Source organism: Arvicanthis niloticus, chromosome 4, assembly GCF_011762505.2.
Source record: "Arvicanthis niloticus isolate mArvNil1 chromosome 4, mArvNil1.pat.X, whole genome shotgun sequence".
NCBI lineage: Eukaryota > Metazoa > Chordata > Mammalia > Rodentia > Muridae > Arvicanthis > Arvicanthis niloticus.
Genome location: NC_047661.1, coordinates 133387538 through 133414945, shown reverse-complemented (window position 1 = coordinate 133414945; position 27408 = coordinate 133387538). Strand labels below are relative to the sequence as shown.

The 27408-nt window shown below is 37.9% G+C and overlaps 1 protein-coding gene and 1 long non-coding RNA gene across 8 annotated transcripts; both read left to right on the top strand.

The window, feature by feature from the left end:
• The first annotated feature begins 3 nt into the window (after positions 1–3).
• On the top strand, positions 4–26825 carry Srsf11 (serine and arginine rich splicing factor 11). 7 transcript variants are annotated; one of them, XM_076933442.1, is made up of 14 exons: positions 53–150; positions 7735–7826; positions 8172–8368; positions 12509–12642; positions 16404–16513; positions 17409–17501; positions 18009–18058; positions 19737–19864; positions 21267–21348; positions 22226–22357; positions 23953–24042; positions 24845–24961; positions 25307–25445; positions 25547–25888. In XM_076933442.1, exons 3-14 carry the CDS (start codon positions 8187–8189, stop codon positions 25739–25741), a joined length of 1452 nt encoding a protein of 483 aa, XP_076789557.1. In that variant the 5' UTR covers positions 53–150; positions 7735–7826; positions 8172–8186; the 3' UTR covers positions 25742–25888. The 7 variants fall into 7 exon arrangements, with proteins under 7 accessions (XP_034355496.1, XP_034355495.1, XP_034355494.1 ...); XM_034499605.2 differs by lacking the exon at positions 7735–7826 and having other exon boundaries at positions 4–150; positions 24866–24961; positions 25550–26825; XM_034499604.2 differs by lacking the exon at positions 7735–7826 and having other exon boundaries at positions 4–150; positions 24866–24961; positions 25547–26825.
• Positions 14522–15278, top strand: LOC143442168 (uncharacterized). The gene is made up of 2 exons (XR_013110189.1): positions 14522–14646; positions 15113–15278. It is a non-coding gene; the product is annotated as an uncharacterized LOC143442168 (long non-coding RNA).
• Positions 26826–27408: the final 583 nt, after the last annotated feature.

Genomic DNA, 27408 nt, shown 5'->3' with positions numbered 1-27408 from the left:
TGATAACCCCGCCTTTTCCGGCTCGCAGTAATCCGGGCCTTGCCCTAGCTGCGCGCGCTGATGTCGTCACCGCCAGCTCCCGGGGCCGTAGGACCGACGAGCCCTTCCGTTGCCCTCACCAACCTCGCACTGAGGAGAAACTTCTTTCGGGTAAGTGCGCCTAATGGGCTGAGAGGTCCTCGGGGCCGGGGCAGGGGAGACAGAGCGGACATGCGCTCCCTCCACAGCGCGGTCGGGCACGCCTGCGCTACCCAACGTCGTATCAGAACGTGGCGGCGTCGAAACCTCAGGCGCGGCCTGTGGCCCTAGGCGCCAGGCCTAGGGATTGCTGGGTTCAGCGAGTCGGTGGTCTAGAGTTGATATCGGAGTACAGGATGGCGAGTAACAGACACGAAGCTTGGACCTTAAGATGTTTACCCACCTGACAGCTAAAGGCTGTGGTGTATTACGAGCAGCTTGAACTTGGAAACCTACCCGCTAACAGACTAACTGATGCAGTTGACCCCACGCTTATGAAGCTCATTTTTCACTGATTTATGGATAATCCAATCTTACGAAGTTCTAAAAATAATTTCTGATAATGAAAATGTAAATACTGACCTGGCCTGGTGGCGCACACCTTTAAACACAGCATTATGTAGGCCGAGGCAAGTGGATCTCTTGAGTTGGAGGTCAGCCTGGTCTACAAAGCGAGTCCAGGGCAGCCAGAGCGACAGAGAAACAAAAAAAGAAAGAAAGAGAAAGAAATAAACAAACTAACTAACTAACTTTAAATGCGTAGCTTTTGTTGGAAGTACAAAAATGAAAATTGTATTTCATAAGTAGCGATTTCCTGCTTAGTTTTTCCTAGAGTTTACAACGTATTGATGTATTTCCTCAAACGAACAAGTAGCCCTCAACTATTCTGGGCTGGGGATGTAGCTCCCTAACGTGGGCAAGGCCGTGCGTGAATCCTGTGTCCAGCGCTGCACCAAATTCTTTGACTGAAATTGATTTTATATTACATTCTTCTGAAGCTTAGTGTTTGTTTTTGTACATATGAATAGGGTTTCACGTGTTCTGGTGCCTCTGGAAGTCAGAGAACAACTTGATGGATTTGGTTCTTTTTCCACCAAGTTTGACAGTAAACGTCTTTACCTGCTAAATGGTTATGGGTCTGGGGATAGAGATTCACTAGAATGCAGCGTCAAGCCACCTCGGGGATTTATAAAGGCAAAGCATGCAAAATGACTATGTGTTTATGTACAAGCAGAACATGTTTATAGAAACAGCAGTAAAAAAATTTTATCCTTAACATTGGAGATCCAGTTTTGATTTAGTGTTCTTTTAAGTACACAGATTTTAACTTTTAAACGTAAAGTTAGCCATCAACATAACATCAGCCATCACAGAAATGATTTTTTAAATTACTTTATTTTATGTGTATTGCTGTTTGCCATTTTGTCCTAAGAAGGTATCAGATCCTTTGGGACTATAGTTATTGGATGATTGTGAACCGCCCACCGTGTGGGTGCCAGGATCAAACTTTGGTGCTCTAAAAAAAAACAACATTAAGTGCTCCTAAACGCTGAGTCATCTTTCCAGCCCCGATTTTTTTCCCCATTCTTTTAAATGTAAGGAACATATGCAAGGAGAAGACTGCATAACTCTTGTCACCCTAACGAGGACAATGGTGTTAGTTGAAAAGTAGATTTGGGGTGGTCTGTTCATTCTGATTCTGTACCACACATGTAGTTTCACCTAAATGTATTTTGGGTTGTTTTGTTTTGTTTTGGAGTCTACAGAATCTCACTATGTAGCCATAGCTAGCCTGGAACTCACTATGTAGATCACACTGGCCTCCAACTTGAAGAAATCCATTCTGCCTGTCAAGTGCTAAGATTAAAAGTGAGTGCCAGCATATTTCTGTATCAATAGGTCTGAACTGGCATAAGGATTTGGCTAATACAAGTTGATAGATAATATATTGTATATTATGCTTATAGCATGTGGAAAATAAATTATAGCCAAAATTATCTTTTGCATTTGAGAAAATTATGTATTTGCTGCTAATTGATGGAGACTGGAAGCTAATTCATGAATTGAGCTTGTTATAAAATATCTGTGGCTGTAGTATTGAGATCTAGTTCTTTATGATAGTTGAATTACTTTAAGACTAATGCATTTAAAATGAAACACATTTTTCAGTAATGGCACTCAAAGTATTTGCTGGTTTAAAAATTAGACAATATGGGGACGATTGGAAGGCTCAGTGGTTAAAAGCACCTATTCCTCTTCCTGGAGCTCTGTTTCAGTTCACAGCACCGACATCAGACAGCTCACAATTGCCTATAACTCCATTTCAGAGAATATTATTGATGCCAGCATCTGCACACATATGATGCACATAAAATCTCATACAGGCACACACATATATAAATAAAAATAAATATTTTTTAAATTAGACATTCTGCATTATTGAAGTAACATCAAATAAAATAAAAGATCACATCTTCTGAGATGCAGTTCAGTTATAGAACACTTGCATATCTTACAAAGGCTTTGGGTTCTACCAGCAGCTCTACGAAATAGTGAAAAGGAGCCCTTCTCTGTCCTGCTGAAAATTAGGCACACCTGCCTTTTGTTATGGAGGTGTTTGGCTATGGTTTATTATATGCATTTTATTTAATGTCTCTTGACAGTACTTTTTTAAAAAGATGCCAAAAACATAAGCAATCAAGTCACCCAGAAAGTGCTACTTTGTTTCATAACAGAAAGTAAAACTTACTATCAAATAAAGATAGGGAAATCCATTCTTAACATACAATAGTACATTTTTAAACATGGCTGTGTTATTCATGAAATCTTGTGTATATATTAGACTTTTTTCACAGTTGAAAGCTGTAGCTGATGATTGACTTACTAAAATAAGTAGTTTCAGTTCTAGTAAGAGAAAAAGAGGTTAATTTGTGCAGAGTTTTTAAGCACACTTGTTTGTAAAATACAAAATAAGCAGAGAGAACTTGCTTTGCAGACGTTTCTGTTTATTTTTGTGACAAGGATGTTTAGTCAATATCATTCTTATATTTCATAATATTGCCTTATCTATGAAAGCTGATATTATGTTAAATATTATTGAAAGGACATATTTATTTGCTTTAAAATTTTCAGGTTGCAATTCAACTTTTGATTTGTCTTTGTAACAGCTGACTTCTAAAAGCAGTCAGGGCTGCCTTTGAAGACAAGGCATATTTAGCATTTGAATCCCAATTTTAAATGTAGCTTTGATTTATATTTTGTTATTGGTATTGGAGTTGTGGCTAGCCATCTTGGTTTTGATGAAAAAAATGTGTAGTATTTAGGATTTTGTATTTGTGTTTCATTGCTTCTCTTCATGCTTGTGAATGAGGAACCAATCACACTGCTCCAACATTCATGATTCTAATATATGGTTTATTATATTCTAATATATTCTTTTCTACTTTCTGAGATGTTTCTAGAATTTATTTAAGTTGATAAAGGAAAGTATAAATAATCTGATAGTTTACTGAAAATCACAGACTCTTAATTTAAGCTTTGATGATTAGATTTCTGGGTGTTTTAGTTACTTTTGTTGTTTCCTTGACCCACAGTTTTTTGTCTATCTGAACTGTTTTGTTTGTTTTCTCCATTGCTGAAAGTATTGCAGTGGTATGACCAGGCTTGATAACTCACACTGGTAACCTTAGTATTGGGAGACTTAGACAGGAGGATCATTCCAAGTTTAAGACTACTTGTCTAGACTGGACTGCTAAGTGAGAACCTGTCTCCACAAACCAACCAACTAACCCACAGTTAAATGTATTGGCATATACTGTGGAATACTTAAATCCAGAAGTGTAAACTCTTCTTGTGGTCCATCATCTAGAAATACCTGTTTTTCACTCTACACTCAGTTTACTTACCATTAATACAGATGCTCATTTTCCATCTTAGAGATGTTGGCCTTACTTTCCTTTCTCCTTACTTCCCAGAAGTATTACTATCATCTTTTCTCTTCCACAAGCTACTTATTTGATCAGTGTCATCAGAGTGCTAGGCTTTAGGCTGAGCAGACTGAGGCTAATGGCATTTACAGACTGCTGCTTACTGTGCCTGCTGTTGAGTTTATTCCAAATATGTACTTTCTGTGTTCATTATGGCTCATTGGGTCATACCACAATAATTTTAATTTGTTTATTGAAGATATGTTCAAGTATTTGTGTGTTTTGTAAATCAGAATAATGCTCTCAAAACACAATGACACTCTTCCTAAAAGAGTTTTCTGCAGAAATGTTCTCAGTGTTATCAGAACTGCTTATTAGCAGTTGTCTATAAGCATGCTGCCAGTCAGGCAGACATCCCAAATCTGTCTGGGAAGAGGGGACATCTTTACTATCACTTAATAGTTTACAAATATCAACTTTTTACAGTATTCTTATAGCTTAAGGTTTTAACATTAAGTGCATAATCTTTGTAGTAAGAGTTTGCCATGTTAAAATGTGAAATATAAATATAATACGCTGCATAAATTAACTCTTTCATGTAAGCAATAAATAGCATTACCACAGGATAGTGTTTTCAAAATGAAAAGATTTTTTCAGATAATAGAGGAATGCTGAGAGTAATCACTAGTCTCTCTTAGTTTTTAAAAAGTTTACTAGAATTGACAAGTGACTGCCAGACAACAATGAGAATAAAAGCTGTAGGGAGATGGCTCGCTCATTCAGTGAAGTTCTTGTTTGGATCCCTAGCATATAAGTTAAAAACCTGGTGGGGCTGTGCTTGTTCCCAGCACTGAGAAAGTGAAGACAGGAGGCGCTCTGGAGCTTGCTGGCTAGCTGACTAGTGCTAATGGTGAGTGACTTCCAAAATGCAATGAGATACTCTATCTCAAAAAAATAAGGTGTGCAGAAATATGATACCGAGTATCAAGAAGAACTCTGTTTCAAAGATCATCCGCTGTGTACATGCATACATGTGCCCCCACATATGTACACCTGTGCACTCTGAATTCAGGCATTTCTGACTGAATGTCTTTACTGTGGCTAGTGTGGCTAGGTTTCCAAATTGCTTTTGTCATTAAAATGCTTTAAAAAGCCAAATTGGGGGGAGGGGTGGCTAGAAAGCAACTGAGAAAGACACCCATTATCATCCTCTGGCCTGCACACACATGAAACTCATGAAGACATATCACACACATAATTAAAACACTTGCTTTACTTAATTTTTGTTTTTGTTTTTCAAGACAGTTTCTCTGTGTAGTCCTGACTGTCCCTAAACCCCCTCCATAGACCAGGCTGGCCTTGAACTCGAAGAGATCCACCTGCTTTTGTGCTTCACTTATTTTTGTTTGGTTTGGATTTTGCATTTTGGAACAAAGCTTTTTTTTTTTTTTTCTTTCACCCAATTTTGATTAGAAATAGACTGTTAATATGATTGATAATATTTGTCATTCAGATTCGATTGGATTTCTGGGTGACATGATTTATGCCTGTACTCTCAGCATTTGGAAAGGTCGGGCAGGAGCATTTCAAAAAGTTCAAGACCTACCTGGGCTACAGCTGAGACCTTTGTCTCAAACACACACACACAAATAAAAACAAAAAAAGCAACCTAGGAATGGGGAGTGTCCTAGAATATGCTGTAATCCCATCACTTAGGAGGTGGAAGGAAGCAGGTCTTTCTCTGCTGCACAGTGAGCTTCAAGTCAGGTTGAGCTTCTGGAGACATTCTTTCAAACATCAAAGTCTTCCATACCTTGTCTGAAAAGATGAGTTGATAATTCTCTTTGTGCATAGTTCTTGAAACTTTCATACTTGTGAAAGTACTAGTGTCCAAACTGCCTGCCATCTACATGTACCTTTAGATAGCTATGGATGTGATCCAACATAAAAGCATATACTTATTTAAAGCATGAGATTGGGTGGGTTGGTTTTTTTTTTTTTTTGCATTTTTTTGCATTTTTTTGTGACTCAATTATGCAACTCTCAGTTGAGTACTTTGTAAATGACAACTGTGTAGCAGTGAAGAAAGTCTGACATTTCTGTAGGGCCTTAAGATGAAAAATTCACAAGGCAAATGTCTGGCTCTGTCTGTGTTCTAAAATCTGCAGATTTTACATCTGCCCTGCCTTTTTAGTACATGCATTTCTTACATCTTTATGTTTGCTTATGGAGAGTTTGTCATAGAACTACAATTCCAATAGATTGGGAACGTTGGCTGTCTTTTTTCTGTGTTATGTATGTTATACTATACTTCTAGTATCTCAGAAATTCCTGGAATATAGTAGAGACATAGTATTTGGAGAAGTTTATAAGTTTGGGATGCCTTTTATAATACTGGAGTAGTGGTGAGAAGAATTTGTTGCCTATTTCCAGATTTTGTATTTCTTTTGTCTTTTTGGCAAATCTTAAAATCACTTAAACTGGCATAGACTGGATACACTTGCTGTTTGTCTTAATATTTTCATCACCTGCTCTTAACTATATTATTTATGTGAAAGTCATTAACATTGATAAGTATTTCATTGCTTATTCAACTTAGTAGATCTATGGTGATAGTCAAAATTATTCAGTTACTTATTTGATTGACTGGGAAAACAGTAGATTTTAGAAATGAAAATGTTTTAATCCAATTTTCCTGAAGTTTTTGCTTTTTATTTTAGAACTATTAAATATTTGAAAATAATTCATTAAAATAAAATTGCTTTTTGCTAGCCTTTTTTCATCAAACGCCATCGATAAATGTGCTCAATAAGTCTTACATAAATCAGATTCTGTGGTTAAAATATTTTATCACAGAGCTTTTTCTTTGGTTTAACTATAATTTTATTTAAAAACATCAAGCATAAAGAAATATGTAGAAGGGACTCAAGTTTGATCAGGGACCCACATGGTGGAAGGAGAGAACTGATGCCTCCAAAGGGCACCATGGGACACACGTACACAATAAGTATAAGTAATAAAATTTTTTGTTTGAAATGTAGAACAATATTAAGATTTTCATGAACCTGCCTTTCTAATAAATTGATTTTAAATAACCCTGAAAATCAAAAGACAAAGCTTGAGCTCTTGTCATTGTGCTCTTTGTTCTGTCATTGACTATTGCATGTATAGTGCATTGTATGTACTTCTGATACTAAGAACGTTGAGCTATGAGAATCTGTAATTAGCAGTGAGTGATACCTCTGATTCATTGAGAAACTACTTAACACTATCTTGGGAGTGATTGATGAGTGATCATTTAAAAAAAAAACTGATGAGGCACATTAATCAGCCCCTCCCTTCTGTGCTTAAGAACTAAGTCACTGAACTAATGAGTAGAACTAACCAAGCTAGTTGCATCCTTGTCAGTATTGGCCAAGAATTATCTGCCAGTGTAGGGATTTGTAACTCTCCGTGTAAATTCTGAGATTTTTAGCTTTAAGAAGTTTTGAGTCAAATAAATTAGCGTGGCCTGTAAGATAAATGACTAATTAAAGTAGGTTGGTGTGAGTGTTCAGGTGTTCAGGGCTCACTAAACAGTATTGAAACTTTGTGCTAGTTTCTGTTGTGTGTGGGGGGATACATCTGAATAACAGAAGCAGTGCTGTTAATAACAGGTGGCAGTGAGATAAGGGAACTTCGTGGCTTGGATAAAGGCATGAAAGTAATTTTGTGTCTTTATGTTAGAGAACTGGAATAGTTTAGATGAGGCTTAAGAAATAAGGCAAGGGTTTTCGTTTTGTTTTTGTAGTGAAGAATACGCGTGTTAAAAAAGCAGGTGTATTTCAAACTGGTGACCATATACTTTAATATATTGAAGAACTAACTGTAAAACTTGTAAAGGTAAGCTAAAGTTCAGTGAGCCTACAGAGAGCCAGGGAGCGTGTTTTAAACTGTCTTTGCTGGGTTTCAGCGGCTAGGTGGAGGGATTCTGCCTGAAAATGCTTCTGGTGCTATGTGGAGTAAGCAGGAACCATTTCTGAGGTGGCTCAGCTGGGTGGGCACAGCCGGGACAGTTGCGGGAGCACGAACTGGACGCGTACTTCCGGGATCTGGGCGCATGCGCTAGCGGGCGGGCGTGTGGAATTGTGGGCCGGCGGCGCTGCGCGAGGTCGGCGGCCGTTTGTGTGCGGCCGGCGGCCGGTGCCGCGCGCTCTCACTCTGTCTTGTGTTTGATGTGTTGAGCAGGAGGCAGCCCGCGCCATGAGCAGCACGGCAGTGGTTCCCAGCGCGCCAGGCCCGGGCCCAGGCCCCAGTGGCGGGCCAGGCGGCGGCACTGAGGTGATCCAGGTGACCAACGTGTCCCCGAGCGCCAGCTCAGAGCAGATGCGGACGCTCTTCGGCTTCCTGGGCAAGATCGACGAGCTGCGCCTCTTCCCGCCGGAGTGAGTACCAGGTCGCTGCGGGCCCGCGGCCCTTCCGGTGAGGCGAGGCGCGCGGTCCGCCGAGCCTTGCATGGAAAATCGGAGGACCCGCCAGGCCTCAGGCCGGGGATGAGCGCCAGAGTGGAGTTTCAGGAATGTTTTTCCTCTTGGTGTTTATACCATCATTTTGCTTTGGGCACTTAATGTTTCGATTAAATCTCCCCTTTAAAAGAAAAGCTAATTCAGTTCTTTGTTCAGAAAGGAAGTAAAATTGTTGCTGCTATATTCACTTAGTTGTAAATCAGGATTGCTCTTAAGGGATTTTTAAACTTGGGAAGAGCATCAAACCCTAACCCTTCGACAGACAGCTAAATCAATAGGCCTGAATGCTAAGTTTTTATATAATTCAGAAATTAATCATAGCTGAATCCTGGTGTGCTTAAATAATTTACAGAATGTTTACATTTGAATTAGGTTTTATGTGGGTTTTGTCTTGTTTTAAAAGTAGTTTTTATTGCAATAGTATTCAACGAATGTCTTCATTGTAAAGAACAAAGAAGTTATGAAGATAAGTTGAAAATACACATTTGAAATAATTGTATATCCTCTAGAAAGAATTAGAAAGAAAGAGTTTAGTGAGAACATAATGGTCAATGTTAGTAAAAACTACCAACCAGATTTTGAGGAGTTATGCTGTCTCTTAAATTCAGAATAAGAAATTAGAATCATCATAGTCTTCTGTTGTGTATGTAGTCACTAATCGTGCTGAAGTTGATCTTACAAGCCTATGTGTTAATTATTACGTTTCATGACTTCCCTACTTGAAATATTTTTATGTAACTGTTAGTGCTTGACATTGATGTATTCCTAATTTTTAGAGAAAACATGCAAAGGTTAGGTTAACCGTTTCAAAGCGTTTGAGGAACTGTTGTTTAGAGCAGAGTTGATGCTCTCTGTTTCATCACATCCTACCCTTCAGATTACTCCTAAAACTAATATTAAAACAGCAACAAAAATATATATATATATATATATTCAACTTAATTGTGATTTTAGTCCTGCAGATACTCACCTTGTTTGTTCTCCAAAGCATCTCTATACTATATTATAAAAGATAAAAGTGGGAATTGTATTGGGTTCTTTTGTTTTTGGTTGATTGGTTGTTTTTCCTTTTAGACCTAGCTAGTGGACAATACCTTAAAGGAGGTTATGGTGGACTTGACTCTGCTTTTTTTGTGATGACATGGCTAATTCCATCATAAGCTGAATAGTTGTGGGGTTTGTTTATTCCTTGAAATGATAATAGGTTACTGTGTACTCACCTTCAAACAGTAACACAACAGCTGTCATCAATTCACAGAATAAGGTTAGCCTTCCTCCCTTTCATAGACCAAGATTATTGAGTTCATCAGCATTCTGTTTTGAAGAATGCATGTCCCATACACACCTACTAAAACACTTCAGGCCAGGCAAGGGCTTCTTAAGGGGGTGTTAACATAAGCTATGCTGACCTCCTGCTGCTTTTACTTCCCAATTGCTATGATTATAGGCATGGTGGTATCATTGTTGAAGTGGATAATAAAGTATTTAGTTTTTCTCAAAGGAGTTTCACAATGGTATGCTTATCTAGGTAAGGATCCTAGTGTAGAATGTCAGTGTTATACTGTACTTGAAGGTTACTGTCAACAGATAGATTATTCATTTGAAACCTTCACAGACCAAACATGATCAGTGATCATTTTAATGATCTCCCCCACTTTTCAAGAAAAATGTACTTTAATGAGTTATTCATTATTAGGAAGAGGCATGTGAAATCAGTAAAATTGTTCTCAAGTAATTGTTACTGTGCTGCCTTTTGGGTTCAGAGATACTTTATTTATAAAGCTCAAAGGTCTTCTGCTTAGAAGTGGCTGACACAGTACTAAAGTAGTGTTAAAAGACTAGTGTAATAACCTGAACCACAAGTTCTTACAGGTGAGTAGCCATGAATAGGGGGATCTTAAGAATGAAGTCCCTCCTGGGAAGGAGATTCTGATTCAGTGGGTTCTTGCTAAACATTAGAATTCACGATTTTCTATGTGCTTCTTAGAAGATACTTTGAAATTCTTTCAGCAGCAGAAGCATAAGGGAACTGTTTTTCTTATCTTGCTTCTTAGGGTAAAGATACTTATGCTTTTAAATGTGGTCCTTACACAGAATAAAATGTATTTGGTAAGTGGGATATATATTGAAGGCAATGTTTTCTGATTTTTAAAAAATTGTTTTATATACACTTCAAGAATGCTCTCTCTTTTTTTTTAAGATTTCTTTTCAGTATGTGAGTGTTCTGCATGCATGTATGTCCATACGGTGTGTATGCCTGATGTGGGGCCAAAAGAGTACACTACCTCCCCTCGAACTGAAATTATAGACTGTTGTAAGACCCCATCTGGGTGCTGGGAATCAAACATGGGTCCTCCACAAGAAGTGCTCTTAACCATCTCTTCATTCTAAGAACTGGTTTGAGTTTTTGTTGGGGTGGTGGTTGGGGGGGTGCATTTTTACCACAAATTGGACACCAGTTAACAGTGTTTAAAAAAATGCCTATAATTTCCTAAGGTGGTGTTCTGTTGGGTTTTAAGAACAGAAGGTAACTTCATTTTGAAGAACTTTGTAAATTTAATAGTTAAAATTTTTTAAAAATCAGTGACAGAAAAAAACAAAACAGGTGTCTTTTCACTGTTTCTGATTGAAATTTTTCCTTCAATTCTAGACACATTTTTTAAGTGTGTTTATTGAGCCACATAATCTAAGCAGGAAGGTGTAGGCAGAAGGATCAGGAGTCTTGCAAGGCTAGCCTGAACTTACATAACACCCTGTCTTAAAAGAAAGCCGTATCCTTTTAGAAACATTGAGCATTCAGCTTTGTGGGTGCAGTTGCCTTGTTGCTTGGTTCTGTACCCTAAGTTGATATTCACATATCAGGAAGAATTAAAGTAGAAGGAAGGGTTAATGTTGCTGTGCTGTCAGTGGGCCTGGATAGGGTTTCCCACAGTCAGGGACTATGAGATTGTTACTGTCCCAGGGAACTGGTCTCCCAAGTAACTTGTGGTCTGGGTCTAGGAGGCAACCCTTGCCTTTATGCTAGGAATTGACCCATTATATCTTTTTAAAAGCCTGTTCTTCACTATCATCTTTCACCTTGCACTTTATCACTTGTCTATGGAAGCAATGTCCGATTCCTAAAGTGTAGTGTGGAGAGGAGGTGCTACGTATCATGTATAAATGTGTATGTGCTTTTTATTTTGTCTGACAATGGCTTTAGACCAGAAAGCCTTGTTTAAAGTGCTTAAGAATTTTTATATAGGGCTAGAGAAATGACTCAGTGATTAAGAGCACTGACTGTTCTTCTACAGGTCCTGAGCTCAGTTCTCAGCAACCACATGGTGGCTCACAACTATCTATAATGGGAGCCAATTCCCTCTTCTGATGTGTTTGAAGACAGTGACAATACACACACACACACACACACACACACATATACACACACACACACACACAAATCTTTTTTTAAAAAGAATTCTTATATATTCTACAGATGTAGGGTCAAGGTGTTGGATTGGTTTGTTGTTCAGGTCAAGGGTGCTCATTGATTATCAAATAGATGGATCTTTTTGGCTTCTTGTTTTGAGACAAGGTTTCAATGTAGCCTATGCTGGTCTGGAATTTATAGTTTCTGTCCCAGCTTACTGGGTGATGGGAATTATAAGGTTGTGCCATTGTACCTCCTTAGGTATACTTTCTACCTTTGAAGTAAAAAATCTTAAATCATTTGTTACACTGTGAAGTTACACTTGTGTAGATTAGTGGTTCAGTGTCTACCCTGGGCTTAAGCAACACAAGCACATGTGTGCACAGTCACTAAAATGATATAGTTGTCTCTCTGACTTAAGAAACAGTTTTTTAACTGCTGTGTTACAATTTAAGTGCTGATTATAGGAGCATGTCTGCACTGCATCTCATTCTGTTAAGTCATCAGGTCATGCAAGATATTCTCTTTTCAACTGGTTAAAACAAATTAACATGCATCTATGTAATTTTACCTGGGCATTGTCATTTTGGTGGTGTATATGTGTTTTAGCCAGTGCTGTTTTTCTCTAATGATATTTCTTTATCTTTTAGTGACTCGCCTTTGCCCGTCTCCTCTCGTGTCTGCTTTGTTAAGTTCCATGATCCAGACTCAGCAGTTGTGGCACAGCATCTGACAAACACTGTGTTCGTTGACAGAGCTTTGATAGTCGTTCCATATGCTGAAGGTTTGTGCTTTGTTTCACTACCTATGTGGGCACCCCTGCCTGGCCGTTGGCCACAGTGTAGATGTAGAGTAAGCATCTCTAGCCTGTCAGATTCCAAGCATTACTTTGAAACCCTTGTTATACTGCACTCCATAATTATTACTTGGAGATTTTTTTTCTTATTCTGAAACTGAGAAATAAAGTCTGTTTTATAAGGTAATTAACTTTTTGCTATCTTTAAAATGTTTAAGTTTTTAAACTGAATTCCAAACTCTGAAATATATTAATGTTAAGTATTATTAAGATGTCCCAAAGGTAAACATTTATACCATATCATTCTCACATAGAAACCTTCAAATTAATGCATGATGCTTTTGTTCTAAAATCAGTAGCTATGTCAATTTTATTTCCTTTATTCTCTCACTCACTCCTACCTTAAAAAACAAAAACCCCATGCTGAATTCCAGTATACCAAGGGTTGCAATAATTTTAGTTTTTGTAAAAGTTTAATATTCCTATAGTTTAGGTGCCAGATGGGCACTGGGTGTTTGTTTTTATGGCAGATTTCTTGTTCTCAAAGTAATAAACTCTTCTCTCTGTTGTGTGTGTGACTTTTGTAGTGGAGAAGGCACATGCAAAACCCTCCCAGATGGCTGGACACAGTGGGTGCTCTGCAGCTGCAGGCTCTAGACACTAACTAAACCAGCGAGCACTCGAGCCCCCAAGTGTTTCCTGCTGTCACCATTTGTTAACTGCATTTTCTCTCTTTTTACGTTTTAGGCTGTTAAAGTAATTTGACAGAAAAAAAATGAGCAGGTTTTTGGATCTAAAAAGCCACTGTGACAGGACAGCACTATTTTAATGCCATTTTGTAAAACTTTTCTAAGGCATACTTTACAGTTAGGTTGTTCCCAGTAAACTGCTGCTTGGTTTGCTTTTGGTAACTATAAATCTTTATTTGAGGAAATCATTGACATGATATACATACTGATTTTAACTTAATAATTTAATATACTGTCCATCATCTACGTGCTTTCCCTTTCCTTTAATAAACTGGTTAGTGGAAGCTGTATCTTGTAATTGTTGCTTTTTAGATGCTTCTTAGATAATTGAAGACAAATGTGAAGATTTGCCACTATACTTTGTGAAAGTTGTGAAATGTCTAATCATAGAGAATTGCCTCTGGTTTTTCTAAAGAAATTATATTCGGAGATGAGTTAAGGCATGCTATTTTGGTAACAGTGTATTAAAATGAGAGATATGAGGCCAGTAACAATGTTTCTATGAAAGAAAAGTCAGAGAGCAGCTGATTTAGTGTATTTTGGATAAGCAATTCCTTTTATTTCAGTGTGCCTCTTTAAGATAAGACTTAACCGCCACCTTACACCAACAGAGAACTTACAGAACTCAATTCAGGATGAGTAAAGTAGACAGTAGGTCTTGAGACGGTCATGTCATGTGAGTAATGTACAGAGTGCTTCAGTTAGCCATAATGCAATGAGCTTGGGATGGAATATATAGTATATCATATGTCTGGGTCTTTATAATTATTTTAAGCCATAGTAATTTTTTTGTAGATGTATTTTTGAAAGTGAGGTTTTGGGGAGTATGTGTAGAGCTGTAGAAATACTTAGTTCAGGAATCTGTTTTTGCTGCATTTAATTTGTGGTATAATGTGCTATATTAATGTTACTTCCACAAGTAAACTGATATATTCAATCCCTTTGTCACCATTCACTTGGTTTTAGCCCTTAACACTTGGTGTTGGCTCTTGGTCAGTGTGTTAGAACAATAGACCAAAAGTATACGGTAAGAATAGCAGCCTCACTTGGTAAAACATAAAGCTAGCTGAATGTGGAAGGTGCTCTTATTAGTAATAGATTTGGGGGCATCTAGGTTCCTTGGTTAATGTTTGTTTCTTTTGTCTGTTTCTTTTTCTTTCATTTCTACACATTCATGCAGTATTTCATGGTTCTATCAAAGCAGCAGTAAAAAAAAATACTCTTGACGCATGAAAATTAACTGGTGAGGGGCCTCATTGCTATTTTTAAATTGTAGTTTTGTTTTTAGTCCTTTTTTAATCAGAGGATCAGATGCATGACTTTTTTTAATGGATGCAGATCTTCTCTCAGGTGTCTCACAATAAATTCAAGAGGATTTTAGTTTGCCAGAAATGTTGCAGATGCACTTAATTTGAGTAATATGTTGATACTTAATATATCCTCTTGAGACATAATTTTGCATGCAAAATTATCCCTTTATCTTTGTAGGTTTGTTAATATTGATGCATTAATGCCCTATATTCAAATGATCATCTCCCCTTCCCTCCATAACTCTTGGTATCTAAATTGATGACAGCTCTGACACAAGCAAGATAGCAGTGCTGTGTAGTATACATTTGTTTATATTATCGGCACTTCTCAGTGTAGGTGGAAGGAACCATTACCTTTATTTAACAGTGGTTTTTCTTTTTTGTTGTTGTGTTTTACAGTTCTTTTCCCTGGTTCAGCCTGAACTATATACCAGGCCCTGCTGAAAATACCACCCAACAGTTTTCTTCTGCAGCTTATCCAGTTTCTCTTAAGTGCCCTGTACATATTGTATGTTTTATGATGAGATGCAGTTTCTTAATATGTATTACAGAAATACTACTGGTATTTGCAAATATGTAGTTTAATTGTATTATTGAACTCTCATTTTGGGGGCTTGGGCACATTAACAGATTAATCCATCTGTATAGGGCTTTTGCTGTTGGATAGAATTAAATTGTCTACATAAATAATTTGTCTTAGGACCTCTAGATTTTATCTGAATACACAGATTAGGCTTTAAAAGCAGGCATACATGTGGTTTGGGGCTTAAGGAGTTTTGAACAAGTTAGATATTGAACTGACACTATATAGCAACATTTTTTAATATGGTTAGCATGGCACATATTGGAACCTAAAGCATTTTACTGTACAGGTAAGGAATGTGCCATGTTTTACCTATTCTCCTCTCCCTCTCTCTCTCTCTCTCTCTCTCTTTCTCTCTTTTTCTCTGTCTCTCTCCTCCCTTCTTCCCTTCCTTTCTCTCTCTACATCCCCTTCTCTTTCTCTCTACCTCCCTCTCCCTCCCTACCCCTCCACTCCCCCTACACACATTTCCCCTGTGTATTCAGAGACCTTCAGAAACATTCATATTCATGTCGAGTCAGCAAAAGCCCTACTCTTGATTCCAACAGAATATTTCCTTTACATACTTTCCTTCTTTTAATTTTTACAAAATTTGTATGGTAGGTGTAAAGAAAATCATAGTAACTGTACCATATTATTAACCCCTAAATCAAACTTTTTTTGTCTTGTGTATCTTGATTTTTCTGTGTGCTTTATAGTGAAGCAGCCGACACGAGTCGTTGTTCATAAAACAGCTTTTGAAAGTTGAGAGCACACCCCTGGAGAACCGACTGTGCTTGCTTACGTTTGGTTCATGACTTAAAAATCGAGTACAGGTGATGAAATCTTGGCAGTGTTAACAAAACAGTAGTGTGTATTGTGCTATTTTTTTTTACTCTAGAAACTTAACCATTGTAGAGAAAAAGGAAACAAATTTTCACACATTGAAGTTTCATTCTGACATAAAATTAATGATAAATAATCATAGAGATCAAACTTTATATTTTAGCGAACATAAGTACTTTCAACAAACTCAGGTGGTGTATCAGGGAGACATTTTCTGGGTGTTTTTGTGTGTTTTCTGTCTTCAAAGAGAGTGTGTTCTCATGCAAGGATGTTTCTCTGCAGGAGTTATTCCTGATGAGACTAAGGCTTTGTCTCTATTGGCACCAGCTAATGCAGTGGCAGGTCTTCTGCCTGGTGGTGGACTCCTGCCTACCCCCAACCCACTTACCCAGGTACTTACTCCATCGAATTCAGAAAGGGTATATGTGGTGTTTGTGATAGTATATGATGTGACAATAGATGACTTCAGCATATGAGTGGAAAGTCAGACTGCCTCTGTAAGACTTTGCATGTTTGTGTTGATTTAATTGTGGTTTAATTAAAACTTCTGCCAGGAAGAAGACAGGATCTTGGCAATGTAAATCAGAAACAAGGGATGATTAGTGAAGGGATGGTGGAGGTTACTGTACATCTAATGAGGAGATAACAGTCCTGTGAGGAACAGTGCTGCAGAACAAGAGCACAAAGAAACATTTTGACCAGAGGACTTAGAACTGAGATTTGCACTTTCAAAGTGTGGCTAAGTGGATTTTTGGGGAAGTCTGCTCTCAAAGATAGTGCTAAAATTCAATGAGCACTGTGTTGTGTGCTCATTGTTCAAGATACAGGGGCTTCCAAAAAGCCTCTACCATGGTCAGTATCTGAACAATAGTCAGTAGACAGCGTACATACATGACAGCAGCCAGAAGAGTACTGAGAGTCCTGTCATCATCATAGCACAGAGCTGGGGTTTCATTGAGGATGCAGTGAGTACTCAAGCGTCTATTGAGAAGACCATTTTTCTTATAAATCTTAGAGGAGTAATGTTTTATAAGAAAAGGAAAGGTTAACCATCATATGGGCAGATGTGAAGAACTGCAAACCACAACCTTCCTTACTGTTGATATATGTTTACTGGGACATAGTTATCCTGTTCTTAGATATTTTATACAGCTGAATTTGAACCATGGCAGTAATGGTTTTATACCATTGAGTCATTCACATAGCCTACATAAATGAAAAAGCTGGTGTCTAACCCAATACTGAAAGTTAAAGATGTTTTATATACAAAACCCTTGACTGTTACAGATTGGCGCTGTTCCCCTGGCTGCATTGGGAGCTCCAGCTCTTGATCCTGCCCTTGCTGCTCTTGGGCTTCCAGGAACAAACTTGAACTCTCAGGTATATCTCAATACCTTTCATTTGTAAACTTACGTTTGTATTATTTCATTAAACTTTGGTTTGCCCTGTGTTGTAGTAATCTTTTTATTCTATTGACTCGTTTGAAAGAGATTTAAATGACCACTGAATTATGTCAGTCATTAATTCTTCACACATTTAAAGGATATTTTGTTCTCAGAGTTCTTACTTTAGAGATGTTCTACTACTCTAAGAAGTTTCATATTTTCTCTCTTAAGTCTTTAGGATAAGCAAGATCTGACCTTGTAAACCTAGACTGCTCAGCCTTAGTCTTGATAACTTGCTTCTCCACTCTTCCATAGCTTTAGGCACAAAGTCACCCACTGTTAGGATTCATAATTTGCATTTTACGTTTTTCCATGGATATACACAGAGCATTGCACTTTATAGGTTGCCAGTTTGTCCTAGAACTTTTCAACAAACTTGAAAATAAAATAGCAGCCACTTATCACTGTGTTGTGTGCTCATTGGGTTTTTTTTTTTTTTTAGTCCCTTGCTGCAGACCAGCTATTGAAACTTATGAGTACTGTTGATCCCAAGTAAGCTTTCTCCTTTGTCTCTTTTGGTTTTATACTGTGTAACTGTCAAAAGAACACTTACTTTTGTTTTCTTTTTGAAATATGTCTTAACTGTGTAATGTAGTTTTGCCATATGCTCACTGTGTGCTCAAGCCTGTCCAAATGCTGGGATTCCAGGTGTAGACTACCACACCAAGTTGAGAACAGTTACTTTGTTATACATTACATATATAACAGTTACTGTTAACAGAAGAAAATTAGCTAATCCTAGAACATGCTTAAGACGTTATTATGTATTACATTGTAGAAACAAGAAAGGGAATCCAAAAATAAGCCCAAATGTTAAGGGTTTTCTTTTGAATGTGAGTGGCTTGTTATAGAGTGATAGCATGAAAGTTGTATTTTGATGGTTTATACAAAATCACATTAGAGCCCAGGCATAGTGGTGCACACCTTTAATCTTACCAGTTGGGAGACTGAGGCAAGTGGATCTCTGTAAGTTCAAAGCCAGCTTGGTCTAATGTAAACTGGCTACATCACTCAAAAAAAATTCAATAAAATACACATAGCATTTTCTGTACCAGTATTAAGCATTTATTGTGGCAAAGTATGTGTGTTGAATTGGGAAACGTATATAAGTGCCTGGGGAAGGGACCAGAGAGAAAAAAAAATCTTGGTTTTTAGATCAGAGTCTGAGCTCTGAGGGAGGTGGGAATTAGAAAAGGAAGTGCATGTTAGGGACTAACACTACTATATTCTTATAGGAACTCTTACCCCAGTACTTAGAATTTTTTCTTCCTTGATGATAACAAATTCATGGGCTTTTCAATGTAGACTAAATTGGAGTTTTATTCCATGTCCCCTGGAGTTAGTCGATATCACTATTAATAAGTAGGGGAACATGGAAGGAGAAAGCACATGGGTTAGTTGGTTACTGTTCCCCACAGCCCAGCATATTAGTAGCACCAGTTCATCATGGGTTCTTATGCTCACTCTCATAGCCTTGGCTGGCCTGAAACTTGCTTTGTAGATCAGGCTATCCTAAAGCTCATGGAGATCTGCTTGCTTCTACCTCTTGTATAGTCAGATTAAGGAGTGTGTCACCATACCCAGCACTCTTTTTAAAAACAAAACCAAAAAACCCTGCTTTTTCTTTTTTAAAAAAATCTGTTTAGGAGGGTGTTGTGCATATATACAAGCTATAGTGTGTATTGAGGTTAAGACAGTTTTAAGGAGTTGGATGAGGCTTGACAGCAAGAGTATTTGCTTACTGAGTCATCTCAAGGGCCATTTGTGTGTATTCTTGATGACATCCCTCTCTCTCCACCAATAACTGAGGTTATCTAGTTTGTTGGGCTTGGTTTGTTGGTTTTGTTTTGTTTTTTCTTTTCTTTTCTTTTTTTTCTTTTTTGCATGTATAAGCACTTAAAGACAGATCATTAACTTTTGTGGTCAAGATTTCATGTGTAGGTTTGTGAGCTATTGACCACTGCCTTAGTTTCTCCCCATCTGTAGTCTAAAGGTAATGCTTTCCCAAGTATTTTCTTAACTCCAGATCTCTGTAAATATTTGAAAGTGCCATTTCACTGCATGCTGCTTATTAAAATGGTTGTCCCCAGTATTTTGCTTTTACTTTTAAGGATTATTTACAAAGATGATGTTGTGAAACATACCTGTTTAAACTATTTTCTTGTTTTAGGTTGAATCATGTAGCAGCTGGTCTTGTTTCACCAAGTCTGAAGTCAGACACCTCTAGTAAAGAAATAGAAGAAGCCATGAAGAGAGTGCGTGAAGCCCAGTCCCTGATTTCTGCCGCGATTGAGCCAGGTAAAATGCTCATACACATTTTCCTTGAATATTAAATTTTAGTTCTTGGTAAAGCTGGTAATAGTCTACATAATAAAAGTTGTTGAATAACATTCTTGTCGTTTTTTGTTTTGTTTTGTTTTTAAGACTTTCTGTATTCTGAGACAGAAAAATCATGTAGTAGAGTGCCAATCAGATACTTTTGGGTGGTGGTAGGAGTTGCCGAGAGGGAACCTGGAGGCTTGTGGATGCTAAGCAGGTATAACCACCACTAAACTAGCTCTGGACAAATTGTCTTTTTGAGGTTGATTAGACGAATCGTCCCAGTGTATGTGTGTTATATACATGTAAATCTGTGGTAATGAAGCACAATTTTTTAAATAAATGTTTCAATCATTTTTTTAACTCCTATTCCTTAGTAAGTGGAAATGTTATTACTTGGGAAGTAATTTTGAAGTATAAATAATAAACTGATAGCAGATGCTGTAGGCGTATCATCTGATGAGGTGTCAAGTAAGTGATAGTAGTCTTAGATGCGCAGCTGGGTTTTACTGCTATAGAAGGTCTAAATGCTTCTGCTACAAACTGAGGCTGGAATAACTGGGCTACCCATAATGAATTCTATGATTGTGTGGTTTTACTTGTGAAATGCCTGTAAATTAAAGCTTATGAATGAAATGACCAAATAAATTAGTGGCATCAATTGGTAATAGTGAGTAAGTGAAGAGGGCAATGGCTTGAGTTGCCTCTTAGATCCTGAGTTGGAAATGTTTCTATAAGTGTACAGTTGAGAATGGCCTTGAAGAAGGGTCATGTATTAAGAAAAAGCTGGATTCTGTCACTAAGGAATAGGGACAGGAGAATGAGTCGTGGCTTTGGGTTTAAATTTTGACACAAATGATACTTAGGTGCTAGAGAAAGACAGTGTTCTTGATATACGTTATACATACATGCATAGTCATGTATAATGAGAACATTTCTTTGGATCAGGATTTGAAATGTTTATATTAGTACCTAAATAGTAGGTATATTTGTAGACCACCCTCAGTAGAGACTTGTAAAGATAAAATGAGAAAGCCACAGAGCTGACTTATGTGGGGATGCTTGAGCCCTCAAGAGCATTTCAGGTTAGATAGCAGACGAAACCTTAGTTGGCAATTACAGATCGCCATAGGATTTACTAAATGCTGAGGAATCCTGTCTATGAAGCTTCCCAGAGTGGAAATATGATTATTTATAGCATTTGAGGGTATCCTAGAAAGGATGAAATAAAGACAAAATATTCTTTGAAGGCCAACACGTCTCATTGGTTACATGTGCTTCTGGACACCTGGAGGGCTGGACTTTGATTCCTGAATCTCACACACAAAGTTAAACATTTCTTAATACAGCTTTTTTTTTTTTTTTTTTTTTTTTTAATCAGACAAGAAGGAAGAAAAGAGAAGACATTCGAGATCAAGGTCACGCTCCAGGCGGAGGAGGACGCCCTCATCCTCCAGACACAGGTTAGCTCTCTTGACCATCAGTTGTGCCTTGAAGACCACCTCCTAGGTAAAGTGGCTCTAATCACTATTGCAGCTCATGGAGTTCTAGAGCATTTTAGAAGAAAGGTATAGGGTGAATAGGTGATTCCTACTTAAAACCAAAGCAGTGTTAAGTCCTTTCACTGATAGGAAACACTAAAATGTTACAGTTACATGAAAAGGACTAGTAACTTGAAACTTTTCCCTGTGTTCTAGATCTAGACTCTACTACCCAAAGTCAGATCTAGATCTGCATAGTGAATTTGTTCTTATCTCCTGCATTAGTTACACCCTTTTGTTTTGTAAGGGTATATTTGTTTATTCCTTTACAAGGGTAATGTGTAAGGTTTTGTTTTTTGTAGCAGAGTGGGTCTCCCTCCAACCTTAGGAGTCTTTGCTTTCACACTTTAAAAAAATAAAGTCAATGTACTTTAGCTTACATAGGTTATATTGACCTTATTAAACATTGTGAAAGTCATAACTGCTAATCCATATCATTTTACATAGCTCTACAACATAACTTATCACCCCCCAAAACAAGGGTCTGTTGTACTTTACCAGTAAGTTTTAACTTAATAGAAGAAATAGGATTTTACATTCAAATTTTGCACTATTTTTGTTTACTTTTGCTGTTTTCTTTGGGGGACTTATTTTAGTCTCAGAATGTAGCCTTGGCTGTGCTGATGCACATCCTGAACACACATCAGTAGTTCCTGAGGTCTGGAAGATAACTGGGCTAAATGATGGTCACAGCTGAAGAGGGGAATTACCCGGTGATTGATGCTTAGCTCTTATCTCTGAGATGGGTTCAGTGAACATTTTATATCAATTATCATTTATTACTGATTTACATTTTTAGGCGGTCACGAAGCCGGTCAAGGAGGCGGTCACACTCTAAATCCAGGAGTAGAAGGAGATCCAAAAGTCCAAGACGGAGACGATCTCATTCCAGAGAGAGGGGTAGAAGGTCAAGGAGCACATCCAAAGCTAGGTACATTTGTACAGAACAGTTTCAACAGCCACAGTTCCTTAAAATCCAGTGTTGTGCTCCTTTGTTACAGAATTGGTGAGGTATGGGGAGGGGACTGGATGAAAAAGAAACATGGCTTGAGGATGCTGCTCTTGGTTTTCTTGTCTCCTGCCACCCTGAAGATGTAACATTATCTTTTTTTCTTAATTTTTTTTTTTGCCGTTTTAAAAAAAATTTTGTGTTTGAGTGTTTTGCCTACATGTGTGTCTGTGTAACCATGTGCATGCCTGGTGCCCACAGAGTCTAAGAGAATCAGATTCCCTGGAACTAGAGTTACAGTGGTTGTGAGCTGCCATGTGGGTGGTGGGAATTGAATTCAAGTCCTCTGTAAGAACAACAAGTGCTCTTAACTGCTGAGCCATCTCACTAGCTGCTCTAACATTTCTTAGTTACCTACCTTGTTGGCTCTCTTTTCCATTCAGTCACTGCTGTGGGTGTGGCTTTAGGACTCCTAGATATCCCTTATGTGCCAAAGAGCTCTAAGCAGACAACTAGTGCTCTTGTTCATTTACCTTCATGTCATCCTTAGTAGTTGGAAAGATTCTTGAAAGATCGTTTGTGGTTTGGCCTAGTCTTGGGGCTAGAAAGAGATTTTAACAATTAGAGTACTTGTTGCTGGTACCAGGATTTGGTTCCTGGAACTGACACCAGGTTCTTACATCTACTTGTAACTCCAGGTCTAGTGCATCCAACACACTCTTCTAGCTTTTGGGCACCTGCATGCAAATAAATTCATACAGAAATGTAAGTTTAAAAATAAATATATTGAGAACAAGGAATAGTCACACAAGAAGGAACCATGTTCAGTGACAGCCATACAAATTCAGGTATATTGATTAGTTACTGAAGGGAGAATATAAAGGTAGAGTGCACACTTGTGCCTTGAAAGACTAACAGTGCATGGTCTACTTGAAAAGGTATATTGGAGCCCGTTGGGAGATTTGATAATAAAGGTTGTTTGACAAGAGAAGATGGCTGATAGAGGACAAGGACCAGATTAGGAAGGAGAAAAGGTAGAGAGTATGTAATGTGGGATTTAAGTAGAAATTAATTGGGAGAGATCTGTAAGGAGCTTTAGGACTGAGTGTAGTGTGATACCTATCCATTGTGGTGGGAGAGTTTCTGGATGTCACTGACTACGGCAAAGTATGCAGTAGTAGGAAAAGGTACCAGATTTGACTTAGTCTGAGATGGGCGTTTTTCTCTGCATGTGTGCATTGAAGGAAACAGGTGATAGCAAATGATTGGCTGTGGTGTTTTATTGGATTCTGACATGGTGACAGAGTTCAGGAACTTCTGATCAAGTGAAAAGGACCCAGCAACAGTGATTAAGCCCATTGAATTCAATACCAAACACAGGAAACTAGCCAGCATCTTAAATACTTTTCTCAGTAGATAGGCCACTTTTCTATTGGAGATAAGTTCTAGGTTAACTATCAAGAAAAATGGGAAGCTTAGAAAAATTTTATTACAAATATGCCATTTGTCATAAGAGTGAGATTACATTGAATGAATGACTTGTTAGTCGTCACACTTTATTAAATTTTGTTTGTTAGAGACAAAAAGAAAGAAGATAAAGAAAAGAAACGTTCTAAAACTCCACCAAAAAGCTACAGCACAGCCAGACGATCTCGGAGTGCAAGCAGGTAAGGCAGCAGCACCTGAGGCCTGGGCCATGACTATTTTCACCAGGCCACAAAGAAGTCCAGAGTCAGACAAAAACCTCAGTGTTAAAAAAAAATGAGGCTTAGACAGCCATGTCTTGATGACTAAGGGATCCTGAGTTCGAGTAGCTTCATTGTGATATGTTTACTATAGTCATGTGTTATGCTCAAGAATGTTTACGTCCCAGATAATAAGTTGCTGATAAATGAATGGGAGTAATTTTAAAGGGGCTGACTGTGTCATTTTAAGGCTCCAGTAACTATATATAAATTATTACAGTCAAGATAAAAGTGATGTGGCAAATTTTATAGAAAGCATTCAGAATGTTCAACTCCATTTCAATCAGATGTTCACAAAATTTTTGGGTACAGCATTTGTGAGACCCACTCATGAATGTGCCAGAAGGTTTGTGCCATGTTTATCAAAAACTTGGAAAAGTTGGATCAAAGACTTGAAAGTCAATACTATAAAATTTTTAGAAGAAAACTAAAATAAGCTTTGGTGTCCTTGAAGACAGGAAATTGCAAGTTCAAGGCTAATATAAACTGTATCCTATGACCCTGTCTCAAAAATACCATCAAGAAAGTAAAAACACTCTAGAGTGCTAGCTGTAGGGCACATTTTACATAAATATGATAAAGAATTCCTTCCGGAACTACCCATCACGATAGTCTTTTCTTAGGCTTGAGATTTTTATTGCATAAGACAGAATTATGAGGCAGGTCTTGGGCTGTGGAAGCTCCTAGTGGAGCTGGTGAGACCACACTATATTTTAAAGCCTAGTTTGCACATTTGTGATTCTAGAGAAAGAAGACGACGGCGAAGTAGGAGTGGTACAAGATCCCCTAAAAAGCCCCGGTCTCCTAAAAGAAAACTGTCCCGCTCTCCATCCCCAAGGAGGTAGGGTTCTCATGTGTTTATGTCCGGTTTGTCATATTTAGGACTAATGTTCTTTTAACTATTAGATTTTTTTTAAATATAAATACAATAATTTTCTGTGGGAGGAAATTAAGGGATTGTTTTGAGATTTTTAGTGTGCACTTTTTTGGGGTGATTGGCACTTTAGGGTTCTATCCAGCTTAAATTCTTACTTTGATTACCCAGTATTTCAAAATGGGCTCTTTGCATTCTTTATAGAGAGCTTGATTAAGCTCATCATCTACGACCCATGGCTCACTTAGGAATGAAACTGCCAGAAGTTCCTACGATACAACTTTATAAACACGTTTTAACTATTCTTTCTAGACATAAAAAAGAGAAGAAGAAAGATAAGGACAAAGAAAGAAGTAGAGATGAAAGGGAACGGTCAACAAGTAAAAAGAAGAGGAGCAAAGACAAGGAGAAGGATCGAGAAAGGAAGTCTGAGAGTGACAAAGACGTCAAAGTAAGTACACAGGCTGGGGTCCTGACCATGGTGCTGCTGCTATTTTATTAAGAAGTGCTTTTCCTTTGAAGAAGCTTATTTTCCCATTCTCCTTGGCAAAGCAGGTGACTCGGGATTATGATGAAGAGGAGCAAGGCTATGACAGTGAGAAGGAAAAGAAAGAGGAAAAGAGACCAACAGAAGCAGTATCCCCTAAAACAAAGGAATGTTCTGTGGAGAAGGGGGTGGGCGACCTTCGAGAGTCCAAAGTGAACGGGGATGATCACCACGAAGAAGACATGGATATGAGTGACTGAGCCCAACGCTGGTTGCAGATGGGCCTCAGTGTCATTCTTTGTGATCCCTAATGCTGTGTGTGTTCATCTCACCTAGGTGTATACAGCTGCACATTACCAATGGCTTCAGAACACCTGATCGTGACCTCTAGTGCTTTATAGCAAATGCTATAAAGTGGTACCTGGGTGACCAGCATTGCCATGGTTACATCCATTTGCGTGATCAAGCAGCTGTGCAACTGCTGCTTCTAACACAGATGAACAGCTGCATGCATCTCCAACAGGCATGGATTGTCTCTGTCTATGATCCTCAGTGCGTTCACTTAGAGTATTTCTAGAGTTTGAGTCCTTGCCGTGATAGAGCCATGTAGGGAATGCACTGATTGCATGTTACCCCAAATGTCATGAAACTTTCTGACACGGTGACCTATTTAATGGTCTTGTTTGTTGACATGACAAATTAACATTCTTAGAGTTACATCTGGAAAAAAGCATTTGTGATAGATAAGCCTTTTGAGCCTTGTGGCTAAATTTTTGTGGCTTTGTTTAACTTTCAAAGGTTATATATGCACTAACCTTTTTTGATGGCTAAGTAGGCTTTAAAATTACAGTAAAAATTTTTCAAATAAAACTGGCTGTAAAATATGATGTTTTGAATTAGAGTTGTTCACTTTTTCATAGCTTCTTACATTTTTTTCCCAATAATTTATTTCACAACTCTACCAGTGAACGCAGCCCATCACTAGAAAATGACCTCGTCCTGATTTTCAGTTTTCAACTTTATTAGTTTTAAAGAGAAAGTGGTGGTGCATTTTAAATTGACCTTCATGTGCTTTTAAAATACGACAGATCTCCTTGATAATGTACTTTTATTTGATCTCAAGTTGTATAAAACCAATAAATTTGTGTTACTTTGATTGCAGTAGTATCTTATGCACAGTGATTCCATGTTATATGCAGACTAGGTAGGCAACTGTTTTCTTAGTTACAAGCTTCACTTTTGTGCAGTTAAAAAACAAAAGTAGGCTACAGTCTGTGCCATGTTGATGTACAGTTTCTGAAATTGTTTTACAAGACTTTGATAATAAAACCCTTAAACTCACAAGTCATGCTTTTGTAGAGCTGCATTATGTTTTCACACGTTGAACATATGTCAGTTACGTCATCCTCTGTCTACATGTTCAAACAATAACTGGAGTCTACCCCCTCAGTGTAGATGCCAGCAGAATTGTCAATATCTTCTTCCTAAATTATGGTTTAACCTGTGGTTTAGATACAGGACTGAGGTCATACAACAGTGTCTTGGGAATAAATATGATCTCACCTATACCTAGCAAATTTATATTCTCATTGAAATTACAGAAATTTGCCTTTCTGAAATTATGTTAGTTCTGGGTCACATGTTTGTACTGTATTATAATATTAAACAGGTAGATGGCTAGTGTTGGGTGGCTTAGAGGAAGATTGAGATGGGTTTGTAGTCTAAAAGGTTTGAGTATAAAGTATTAAAAATTGAATTCTGTATATAAAAGCATTTGTCCAGTTTGTATTTGAGTAACTTTAAAGATGGTATGAGTAGGAATTTGGTTTATGACAAATGCATCAAATTCCAGTAATGGTCTGAGTACCCACTAAATTTTTAAAACAAAGCTGAATGTAGGTGACACTCACTTAAAAACTTAGCAGAT

Coding starts and splice junctions, on each gene's coding strand:
- Srsf11 (XM_034499602.2), top strand. CDS start 61: ATGTCGTCACCGCCAGCTCCCGGGGCCGTAGGACCGACGAGCCCTTCC. Junction 151..8,171: donor TGAGGAGAAACTTCTTTCGG/GTAAGTGCGCCT, acceptor TGTGTTGAGCAG/GAGGCAGCCCGCGCCATGAG. Junction 17,502..18,008: donor GAACAAACTTGAACTCTCAG/GTATATCTCAAT, acceptor TTTTTTTTTTAG/TCCCTTGCTGCAGACCAGCT.